The sequence below is a fragment of the Pongo pygmaeus genome, chromosome 5, assembly GCF_028885625.2.
Source record: "Pongo pygmaeus isolate AG05252 chromosome 5, NHGRI_mPonPyg2-v2.0_pri, whole genome shotgun sequence".
NCBI lineage: Eukaryota > Metazoa > Chordata > Mammalia > Primates > Hominidae > Pongo > Pongo pygmaeus.
Window position 1 is genome coordinate 139,549,672 of NC_072378.2, and position 12,203 is coordinate 139,561,874.

Below are 12,203 nucleotides of genomic sequence, written 5' to 3' on the forward strand. Positions count from 1 at the left end.
TTCACTTTTGAAAAATTCTGTGAAACTCTGATTTTAATCAGATATTAGACCCGTTAGATTATTTTTTTGTTGGAGTGGAGAACTCCTTTATTTTATATATAATAAAGGATATATAATAAATATATACATGGCCCTGTTCATCTCTTTATTCTGCTTTATGGAAAATTTCCTTGACTTTTTATTTTGGTGTTTTTACGAAGTTCAAAATTTTCTGTTCTTACATTTTTAATTTCCAAAAGCTCTTTTTAATAGCATTCTCTTCTTGTTTCATGTATGTAATTTCTTGTGCTACCTTTCTGAGCAAGGAAAGGGAGCTGAAATTGCGGAGAGTAGTCTCTTTCATTTTGAGAATTGTACCTAACTCCCTTTATCTTGTAGCATTTGTTATAAAGCAGAGCATTCCAAAACTTAGTGGTTTAAAAGGATAATTTAATGACTTCTCACAATTCTGTGGGTGGATTGTTAGGTTGGCTTAGGGGGCCTCAGCCGGAATGGCTTGTCTGTGTTCCATGTAGTCTTTCATCTTCCAATAGGCTAGCTTGGACTTTTTCACATGTTGCCCTCAGGATAGCATTCAAGAGATGTAAGTAGAAGCTGCAGAGTCTGTCTCTAGAGGCTTAAGCTTGGAACTGAGTAACATCACTCCTGTCACATTCTGTTCATCAGTGTAAGTCCTAAGTCTAGCCCAGGTTCAGATGATGCTGAAATACTCTGCTTTTTGATGGAAAATGCTGCATAGAATTTATGGTTGTTTGTAATTTATTGCTCCCTACGATCTCCCTACGAGCTCCCCGGTGCTTGTCCAGTTTCCGAGCTTAACCATTTACTATCCCTCAGTCTACTTTCTGACTTCATATAGTTTAATTCAGGGTTGAAATAACCTCATTGTTTCATGGAAGATGGAGTTTGTGTTTTTGTTTTTTTATCCTGTTTAGGGGTAATTTTAGAGGGAAGTGGATGGAAACACCTTTATTTCTCCATCGTAAAACTTGAAACATTTTTTATGAAGATGAATATGGGTACAGCATATATGAGAATAGTAGTGTTCTTTTTCTATCCATGATGGACAAATTATTTTCATGTAATCCATTCATCAGTTGATCAAACTTACGGATTTCACACATGCTGGGTACCATCAGTTCTTGCTTGTCATCAATTTATAATGTTAGGATAAGATGCTTTTATAAAATGTAACTAACTTACCAGGCTTAAAGTTCTAGTATCACACCTGGATATGAGGTACATTAAGTACCCTATAATTTCCAGAGGAAGGGACCACTTTGGCTTGGTTCGTAAAAAGAGGCAGCATGAATGCTGATGTCAAAAGGTGGACTGGATCTTGGTAAGCAGAGGGTCTACCCAGGTCAGGTGTTTGTTGATGAGGAGGGAGTGCCTGCAAGCAAAGTAAGGGTGGTTAAAAAGAAGAAGGGCAGGTTGCGATCAGGAGATAGGGAGAGAGCTGTTTGGTTGGAGCCAAGGGTGTTCTAGAGTGGGAAAGGAGTAGGATAGGGAGAGAAGGGAGAGAACAGATTGCAGAAGTACTTTCAAGCCATAATAAATAACTTTGCTATATATTCTTTATGAATGTGAATGGAAAGATTTTCAGTGTTTTTTTAAAGCAGGCAGTCACATGGAGGAAAGGTGCGGGAAAGGGGTTTGAAAGGGGTGGGATCTAGAGACAGAGTTGAGACTTTGTAGTCTAGATGCAAGGAGATAAAAGGTGTGGACAGAATGGAAGGGAGGGGATATTGTCAAGAGGTTATTTTAAAGAAAAATTACAGCTTGTGAATTTAGAAACAAAATTCACTTTGTTTCTAGACCAGATAAATGGTGCAAGAGTAGAGAAAGGAGATGGGTAGATAAAGGTGGGGAAAGGGCCTGGTTTTGCGGGCAGAAGATGAGGTTTCTGTGTGTTGGGTTTGAAGGAATGTTGGGACTTTTGTGTGGAGATGTCTAGCAAACACGGTTAAAAATAAGCATTTGGGTTGAACACTGGGAGTTTATAACAGTGGTGGTTAAAATCCTAAGGGTGGAAGAGCTCTTGGATAGGAAGAAAAGAGAAAGAAAAGGAAGGAGGATATGATAAACCCACGACCAAATCTTGAGAGTACCTTTCAGGGAGCAGATGAAGAAAGAGGTGAAAATTAGGCCTGAGTACTTGTGTGTGCATATATATACACATCAAAACATAGACATACATAAATAGATAATGCACACATTAGATGTGCACCACAAAGATACTGAGAAGTTGAACATCTGATGTAAAACCTGAAGATCAGGGTGTTTAATCATTACCAGAGAAGTTATCATTGCCACAAGTGAGGCCTTGACCACATATCAGCATTTTTATTGCCACATCTTTGAGAAATCCATGCCGTCTTATTTGTAGTAAGAAAATGTAAATCATGTCTTTAATCACCAATTACTGATCACACATTCTTCTATTTTTCTTTTCTTTTTTCTTTCTTTTTTTTTTTTGAGCATCTCAGTCTGTCACCCTGGCTGGAAAGCAGCGGAGTGATCATAGCTACTGCAGCCTTGGACTGCTGAGCTCAAGCAGTCCTCCTGCCCCAGCTTCTCCAGTAGCTAGGACTGCAGGCTCAAGCCACCACACTCGGCTTATTTAATTTGTTTAAACTTGTTGTTGTTGTTTGTTTTGTTTTGTTTTGTGACGGGGTTTCACTTTTGTTGCCCAGGCTGGAGTGCAGTGGTGCTATCTCGGCTCACTGCAACCTTTGCCTCTGGGTTCAAGCAATTCTCCTGCCTCAGCCTCATGAGTAGCTGGGACTACAGGCTCCGCCACCACGCCCAGCTAATTTTTTTATATTTTAGTAGAGATGGGGTTTCACCATGTTGGCCAGGCTGGTCTCAAACTCCTGACCTCTGGTGATCCACCCGCCTTGGCCTCCCAAAGTGCTGGGATTACAGGCGTGAGCCACTGCGCCCAGCCCTAAACTTTTTTAAGAGATGGGGTCTCACTGTATTATTGCCCAGGCTGGTCTTGAACTCCTGGCCTCAAATGATCATCCCATTTCAGCCTCCCAAAGTGCTGAGATTACAGGCATGAGCCACTGTGCCTAGCCTGACCATGTGGTTTTTAAAGCATTTTCAACTCCAATAGAAGGGCCACACTGCAGGCCACAGGATTGCACAGCATGCGGGGCTGACATGCTGCTGCAGTACTTGCTGTGTTCAGTGGCCCTCTCTGGATTACTACTCCCTCGCCCTGCCCTTTACCCCTCACTGCCCTCCCCGCACTCTGTCTCTGGACTTTGTTTGCTCTCTTTTCCTCTGAAAATAGGTTTTGTTTAGCATTAATAATTTATTAAGATTGGTCTAATTAAGAAGTTCTTATTGGGCTTCTTTACCACTTTGAACCACATGTGATTGTTCTCTGAAGAATCAGCTTTTTGTTTAAATTCACAAAGGGTTTAGAAATTCAGAATTCTCTGTGGTGGGGACAGTGTGTAGCAGAACTGAAATAAATCTAGACTCAGTCCAGACCAGGTGTTCCAGTGAGTTTGCCTGTAGGTTACGGATCCGAGAGACATCAATCAGTCTGGACTTGCTACTTAAATCTTATGAACTTGAGCAAGCTGCTCAGCTTTGTAAGCCTCACTTCCTACTCTCAGAAGTGGGAGCAACAGTAATGCCTATTTTGTAATGTTGCTGTTAGGGTTAAATGAAATGATTCACATGGAGCTGGTAGCATAGTGCCATACCCTCGGTTAACTCTTAGTAAAAGTTACTCTGTCTTCATCATTATGGTCATCGTTAGCAACACCTGACTTCTGTGTCGAAGGCTGCCCTTACCCTTCTCAGCTGTGACCTCTGTACCTGGGAATGTTTGGGAATTGCATTGAGTACGCAGGACAGAGAGTGCAAATGAAGTTTTCTCCAGTGGCTCCTGAATCCTTGAACGGACTTCCTAACATGCCCTGAGGCCAGAGTAGATGTGGCATGTGAGATCCTTTTATTTTCAATGCGGTAGAGCAGAGGTGGGCAGTATTTCAGGAAGTTCTTGTCATCCTTGCCCCTTTTGGCATAAAGGCCCCCAAGGTTATCTGTCTTTGGCTGTTAACATGCACCATCCATTTACCCAACATTTATAAAGTGCTTTCCACATCCCAGACATTGTGCTAGTCACTGAGTCTATAAGGATGACTAAGACATGGTTCTTGCCCTCAAGGAGGAAGGGGTTCATGCAAGCAAATGCAAATGAAGGGCTCCCCCTAAGTACTGTAGATGGAACATACATACCTTTCCATCGGGTAAGGAGCAGGTTGGTCCTTACTACTGAGTGCTGAAGACCCATAGTCTGACTGATGGCAGTGAGCAGCACATTCTGAATACGAGGCCACTTAGGATTATGTGTTCTCCTGATGGTAGTTTTTAACATGGGGAAGCGCCCTGGGTTCCACACAGAGAGCAGAAATGTTGCTGTTATACGTTGCCTGGGCAGATTCTGGGCATTCTGACTCTTTCCTAATTATTTAAACTGTGATGCTTCCATATACACTAGGATGACATCTTTCCTTTATTAACATTAAGATGTTATCAGATAATGGAGGGGGATCATGTTGTAACTTTTAAGAGCTCAGTGAATAATAAGACATTGAACTTTTAAAAAATTACAAGTAAGATATAATTCTGGTTCCTAAATTAGATGTGGTGATGGCTGAGCATTTTGAGGACAAGGATAGTTAACAGTAATTTTGGTTGTGGTGTAAGTCTGGGCTATCAGTCCCCAAGACAGACTTTTGATTTTTATGATGGGACTTGTCACAAGAGAGCCTGTGACAAGATCAGTGTTGTTGGTTAAGTCTCTATATGCTAAACATAAACTTTTGAGCAGGAAGTCCTGCATGAATACAGTACAGGCTGGTTTTGAGTATATGTGGCTTTGTTACTTGAATTTGGATGGACCCATTATGTAAGCCCAGCGGCACTTTTTGGAAAAGTGAATTGAAGCCAAGTTTTTAATATGCTTGAACTTAAAATACATGTTTTATTGACAACAGCTAGTAATTCATCATTATCCTGAAAGGACAGCTTGTGTACTAAATATTGATTTTTCTTTTTATATTTATCCAGATGATAAAATCTTTGCTTATAATTGGTAGATGAAACATTTTTATCCCCTTGGAGATGAAATGTGATTTCCATGATGGCCACTCAGAGCCTTGTGTCTTCTGTGCACAGGGAGACTCATGCACCTGTATGCGGTGTGCGTGGACTGCCTGGAAGGGGTTCACAAGATCATCTGCATCAAGTGTAAGTCACGGTGGGATGGCAGCTGGCACCAGCTGGGCACTATGTACACCTACGACATCCTGGCTGCCTCTCCATGTTGTCAGGTAGGTACTGAACAAACTGAGGGAGCAGTGGGTGATATTAGGCTTCTGTCCCCAAGTGAATGTAGGGAAGATGCTTCTGGCAATAAAGAAGAAATTCAGTCCAGCAATGATGGCTGAGTTACTACTTGTAATGTAGTAATGTAGTCATTTAGTGGAATACTATTCGGTCATTAAAAGGAATACTGTAGAATAATATATAATTATATGGGAAGCATTTCCAGTATATTAGGTCAAAAGAACAGGTTATAAAATGGTATAATAATATGCTTGCATTTGTAAGTAAGTGAGCATGAAAAGGGAATTGCTAACCTGTTACCAGATGGTCTCAGTGGTGGGAGGCTGCATGGTTCCTTTAGTTTTCTTTTTGCCTGAGTATATTTTCTAAGATTCTGTATGATTAGCTTATACTAAATTTCTAATAGAAAAAAAGTTATTCAAAAGGAAGAAAGTCACTTTCTTAAATAGACAGGATTTTCTTGTTTTCTTTCTGTGGGATAGTACAGTTATCCAGGAATTGCATGCCTTGTAAGGCGTTTGAGGTTGTAATCCTTAAAGCACTACTAAAAGGAGGCATTGTCTCATGCTATGAGGACATCTGAAATTTAGCTGTCATCAGAAAAAGAGGGAAGTATTCACGTATGAAAACACAAATAACCGGTAGAATCACAGGAGACAAAATCCTTGGAAATATCTTGCTTTATTTCCAAGTGCTTGGGGAAGAAAACAGCTTGTTATATAATTCTTTGATACTCTCATGGGCAGGAGAGAAATTTTTCTTTGCTCTAAGGTATTCCAGCCTGGTTTTTTAGTACAAATAGCTGATACATACTTTATTAGTTACTGTATAGTTTTATGTCTTTAGCATTATGGCTTGATTTTTGTAAAGAGAGTATCTTTACTATTATCAGTAGTTATTCACTGTGGCATTTTATGATAGTTATTGTGCCTTAATGCCAGCTCTTGAGAGAAACCAGAGGAAGTGGCTCCCCTCTGCACACACACACCGTGGAGGATTATCTTTTAAATTAAAGAAATAAGGAAGTGAAAGAATGTTTGAGCCTGTTAACTCAGAAGATTAGCACTGGAAAGGACTGGGATCTAGACCGACCTCCTTATTTCCTCATACAATGGAGGCCTACAAACTTGGGATGTTTTACCCAGGTCTACATACATTGCGTCACAGCCATGACTGCACCGTGTGACTCCTGTTCTGGTGTTCTTTTTGGTACACCATTGAAAGGCAATGAGATTATTTCCATGTCTTTAGGAAGAAAAACAGAACAGCATCCTGCCACACCCAGCCTCTTGGTATTCACCATGCACTGTATTTCTTCCTTAAAACAATTGAAGCCCAGACCTTTCATTTCTGGCCCCCTACTGAAAATAATGAAAATATGTTCGATTATTGTTAATTTAAAAAAATCAGTGAGGATACAAGTGTTAGACACTACTAATGAATCAAGGAAAGTCTTCAATAAGATGTAGCCAAAAATAAGCAATAATTGATTCTTATAAAGGTATAACAGGGTGAAGACGGGTTTGCTCAGAATCACACTTTTAATGTTGTTCAGAGAGATTACGTAGTTAAAAGACTGTTTACCTCAGGTTACAGAAAAGTAGTTCCTGTAGTGGCTGAGGATCAGCAGGCTGCTTTGGTTCACTCCAGCCTTGCTGCTTTCTAACCGTGGTCTTTGGCATGGTGCTTTATCACATGTGCCTCAGTTGCATTATCTAAAAGTCATCTAATACTACCTACCTCCCAGGAGTATTTTGAGAACAAGTTGAGATTATACTTTTTAAGTACATTTTTAAAATGAGTCTAAATTGAGTCTGTTTTATTTATAATTTCTGGTTATTCACTTAAGTCCTGGACCCATTGCTGAAAGGTTCTAGGACTGTGCTGTTACGGAGAGGCTAGGCATGAGTGAAGATGCAGGGTGCTGGGAACTCCAGAAGCCTCAGACCAGCACTGCACTTCCTGGACTGCTAATTTTACTTGAGTATCTTGGGAAATTTTATTTTTACATCAAAGAAAATGCAACTTTTATATAGAGTAGAATGAAAAATGAAATTTCAAAGAAGTTTCGTGGAGGTTTGGGTGAGGGAAGTCAGCTTCAGCCACTGTCTTAAAATCCAGGGGGAGGGGTTTCTTATTGTTAGGGAACTTCAGTGGAGAGCATTTAGGCAGTCGTAGTTTAGAATTTTCTTCTCATAAGTAGGTGAAACAGCTAGCAGTGCTGCATATCAGGAGAGAAGCTGGGAGTCTTTCAGGCATACCCCGTTTCCCTGTTTTTGGTAGTAAAAGGGATGCTTTGCAAAGCCCTTGATCAGTTTCCCAGCATTTTGGTTTGGATGACTTTGACAAGTGTTGGGAAGCGGAGGGGTGTTGTGGCTGATGGTGTCTGTTTCCCCCAGGCCCGCCTGAACTGTAAGCACTGTGGGAAGCCGGTGATCGACGTGAGGATCGGGATGCAGTACTTCTCCGAATATAGCAATGTCCAGCAGTGTCCACACTGTGGGAATCTGGACTACCACTTCGTGAAGCCATTTTCCTCCTTCAAAGTTCTCGAAGCTTATTGATGAAAGCTTTGCTTTAGTAATAGCTATTTTATTGATATTATTACTTTATTACGTATCTTTTATAGGGAAACATTCTGTGACATTAATTTCTTTTCTAATTTAAAGGAGAGTTACTTTGTTGTTTGTGTGCCACTAAAATAGGGGCTGCCCTTGCCCTGTCTTGATTCCCGAGTGTTAGTCTGTGGTTTTGACCAGAGCCCAGATGGGTAATCCTGTGCATTTGGGTCGGGGTTCACTCTTACCAAGAATCTTTGATGCAGCTTTAAGATGGTGGGGAGGATGGGGTGAATTTAGGAAAGGAATTTGTGGTTAGAAACTAAGAGCTTCATAGGAGTTGGAAGGAAACTCTTACTAAAATGTTAACTTTCTAAAAACCTTCTTTTAGATCTTCCTTGGGCCTTTGGAAAAATATGTGACAAGTGAATGTAAGTCTGTGCCTGGAGAGCTAATAGTGCATTAGTCTATCTCAGCCTAGTGTTCTGCAGCACACATGGGCAGGCAGTTTACTCACACTGACAGGTGACCTGAAAGTGGCACAAGTGCTGTTTCTGTCGCTATTGTAATTTGCCAGTTCATTTTTCATGCTGAAAATAATATCCAAATTGTAAGACATAGGAAAGATATTAGTGTTGCAAATATGTTTAGGTAAACTGACCTATAACAGAATATGTGAAATGAATTTGGAAATAATGCAAGAAGGCAGAACTCCATCATTTGAATTGTGTCTTTGAAGTTGGTAATATAGCTCTTAAGGAGAACCCATGAATAACATGATTTGGGCAGTGATGATTTATTACAGGTTGCACTGTTGAAGTGTCATTTGGTGTCAGATTCTTCTCACAGGTAAATCTCTCAGCCACAGAATCTAACTGGTGAGCTTCAGAACCAATAATTGCCACACTTATTGTCCTCAAAATTGCTTATGGCCATGTTTAACCGATTTAATTCTGAGTTTCCAAAATCAAAGATTTGACCTTAAGAGGGAAGGGAAAAAAAAGTGTGAAAGGATGATGAAGAAAATAATTTTACTATTTCTTTTAAAAGTATGTTTTGGAAAATCAATTATTTTAATGCATAGCAGTATGTTTGAAAAATAGACCATTCTAAAAAGCCCATGATACCTTACTGTTGATGAAAAAAGATGATCATATATATAGAACTTGATTAGTCAGAGCATTGGGCATTCCAAAATACAGCCTTTGGTTCAGTAGATTTTAATGCTTTAAATAGACTGACGTCCCATACCCTTATAGAATTGGAATATGATTTCTCAAAAATTAATTGGATAATTTCATGTATGATGTGCATATATGCTAAAAGAATGCAGAAAATCATTTTATGAATAGCCAAATTTGGGGTTGATGTGAATATTTTATATTACTCATTTGGTTTATACCTTTTTTTTTTTTTTTTTTTTACTATGTGGTTTTGCTTTTCAGAAGTATTTAGGCAATATTGCACGTGAGTTTCAGTTCTTTTTTTCTTTTTTTTTTTTTTGAGATGGAGTCTCGCTCTGTCACCCAGGCTGGAGTGCGGTAGTGCGATCTCAGCTCACTGCAACCTCTGCCTCCCGGATTCAAGCAATTCTCCTGCCTAAGCCTCCCAAGTAGCTGGGACTACAGGCACGTGCCACCACACCCGGCTAATTTTTTGTATGTTTAGTAGAGACAGCGTTTCACCATGTTAGCTAGGATGGTCTAGATCTCCTGACCTTGTGATCCGCCCGCCTTGGCCTCCCAAAGTGCTGGGATTACAGGCGTGAGCCACCGCGCCTGGCGGAGTTTCAGTTCTATATGAAGTATTTGATGTTTTGTTTGAAACAACGCAGCATTAAAGAACCAATGTTATTCACTAATACTATTCATCTTTCAGTTTGGTTGATTTGGTTTGCTGCATCTAGGTTGGTGTTTGATCATCTGAAAAAACATTTCAGTGGGAAGAAATGCATAAAATGCCTATAAGAAGTAGAAAGTCATTGAACTGACAGTGTTTGATGCAACTAAAAGAGGATTGTAAGACATAGCTTTCTGCAAACTTGTCTTTAATGCACAAAGCTGTAGTGGTGAATTAACTATTTCCTTACTGATTCTCTCCTGTACCCAGATGCAAAAAGTGCTAAGTTTCTCTTGTCCTCGTAATACCATTTGGATTTTATTTCTGAATTTAAATAGTAAAATATTTATGATGCTGATCTTTAACCTACCTAAAATTTTATAGTGAAACCTGCTTTATATTGTTGTTCTGAAGCTTACAATTGACCTATACATTGCATTCAGCAAGCTCCTGAATTTAGAACTGCTGTCAGTATAGTGTATGCTGTGTTCCATGTTGCCTTTTTGGATGGCTTTCTACCCCCTGAACAATAAATAGGATGAGGTTTTACTGTAATTGGGTAAAATTTACTCTTGGACATTATTTCGATGCTAAAGTAAGGATTCTGTGGATGTGACTTAAAGAGAATAGCATGAGAGCATGAAGCATATCTGAGAATATCTTTTGCCTTTAAGATGATTCATTCTTGTCTGGAGGGAAAATCTGGCTGATTTGGGAATAAAATATAATCGAGTGTTCAACACCATGAAGATAAATCTTATTTTGGAAATCTACTGACCTTAATACCCCAAGCTTGCCCTGAATACTTTGATTGGAATTGGAATATATCAAAAAAGGTTAGTATTTTTGTTGTAGTTAGGATACTAAAAGGATATTAGTTACCTAAGAGATCCAATTTGTTTTTCTGATGAATAGTGTTCAGTAAAATGAATCAATCTTAAGAGTGACTAATAATTTCAAAGTGATTTTTTGTCTATTCTTAATTTTTTTAATTATTTATTTTTAAGAGTTTTATACCTTGAGCAGATAGAATGATCTGCTTTAGTTTAGTGAGAGGACAATTTCTGATTGATTGTTTTCTCTTCAGGCCATCTCACCTCTTCATTCTCTTGTTACATTTGAAGCAGTTGATATAATGGGTTTATACTTTAAAAGATAGACATGGTGCCATGAAGTTGGGGAGTTGGGTGAATTATCCCATTCTAGTTACAGAGGAGCTTTCCTTAAATGCCCTTTAACTTCTAGGTTTTGTGCAAGAAGTTCATTTTCTGAGTAAAAGTTATTTTCATATATGTTGGGGGAAAATTAACTCATCAAAAAAGAATTTTTTAGGTATTTGAACTCTAAAACTAACAGATAAGACAGATATGTACCTTATTAGAGCACCAAAACTAATTTGCTAAGTCTTTTGTTTAGTCCTGCAAGACTGATGCTTAATACACAGTCTGTTCTCCTGTGTCTAGGTCAAGAACTCCAGTTTGCTTTTCTGTTCTGTGTCCTGGTAGCAGCTGTTGAGTAACTTTCATTGGAGGTTGGGAAGGAAGTGAGGAGAAAGTGTTCTTGTTTAGTGTTTTATTTCCTATAATAGGATGCTGCCTAACCCAGTTCATCTCTATGTCCTGTTCACTGAATATTCCGGGTAATTGAAAGAAAATATAATGGATGGGCTTCATTAAAACCAGCTCAAAAATAAATTCTTGTCGGTAAAGATTTTTTGTCAAGATGTCTTGGATTGCACTTTTGTTGAGGAAAGACAGTGTAAATAGTTAAAGAATGTTGATAAAATTGAAACATTTGGTTGTGGAATTGTGTGTGGTTTTAGAGGGTTTCTGTTTGTGAAATGTATGTATTAAAAATAATAAAATTCCAGAAACTAACATTGTACTCTGTCTTTAGTTTGTCACTTTATTTTTCATTGAACTTTTTGAGCAGTGGGATTGTCTGGTCAGAAAAGATGAAGAGAAAGCTTTCTGAGGTTTTGATCACTGTTCAGGTAACCATTTCAAAGTCACTCCTGCAGCTAATAAAAACTGCCAACTTTTTGTGCTGCTTGCAAGTCACGTATCACATGTAAACTCACTTTGCAATAAAAGCTTTCGTATGACAAAGTTGATTCTATATGAATAGTCCAAAATTATTGTTCTGGTTTTAGGGAATTCTATTGGATAGATAGTATAGTGTTAAAGATTAGATAGACCCCAAGGTCAACCACCCATAGCCACATAGCCAAAACTTAAGTCATCCTGATTTCCCTGAAATGCTAGTTCTAATCAAACAAAACAAAATGCAAGGCCTTGTCGGCATGATTTGGTGAAATCAAACTTACTTACTAGCCATATAGTAGTCCCCCCTTATCTGCCGTTTTGCGTTCTGCAGTTTCAGTAACCCATGGCCAACCTAAATGGAAAATTCCAGAAACAATTCACATAGTTT

At 39.0% G+C, this 12,203-nt stretch overlaps 1 protein-coding gene across 1 annotated transcript in view; it reads left to right on the forward strand.

Moving 5' to 3' along the window:
• The window catches only part of HECA (hdc homolog, cell cycle regulator), a 45,797-nt gene extending 34,150 nt beyond the window's left edge, over positions 1 to 11,647 (forward strand). Inside the window, exons 3-4 of the mRNA XM_054492695.2 lie at positions 5,203 to 5,357; positions 7,773 to 11,647. Of these exons, the coding sequence (XP_054348670.2) occupies positions 5,203 to 5,357; positions 7,773 to 7,937 (320 nt within the window). The 3' untranslated portion in view covers positions 7,938 to 11,647. The remainder of the gene's footprint in view (positions 1 to 5,202; positions 5,358 to 7,772) is intronic.
• The last annotated feature ends 556 nt before the right edge of the window (positions 11,648 to 12,203 follow it).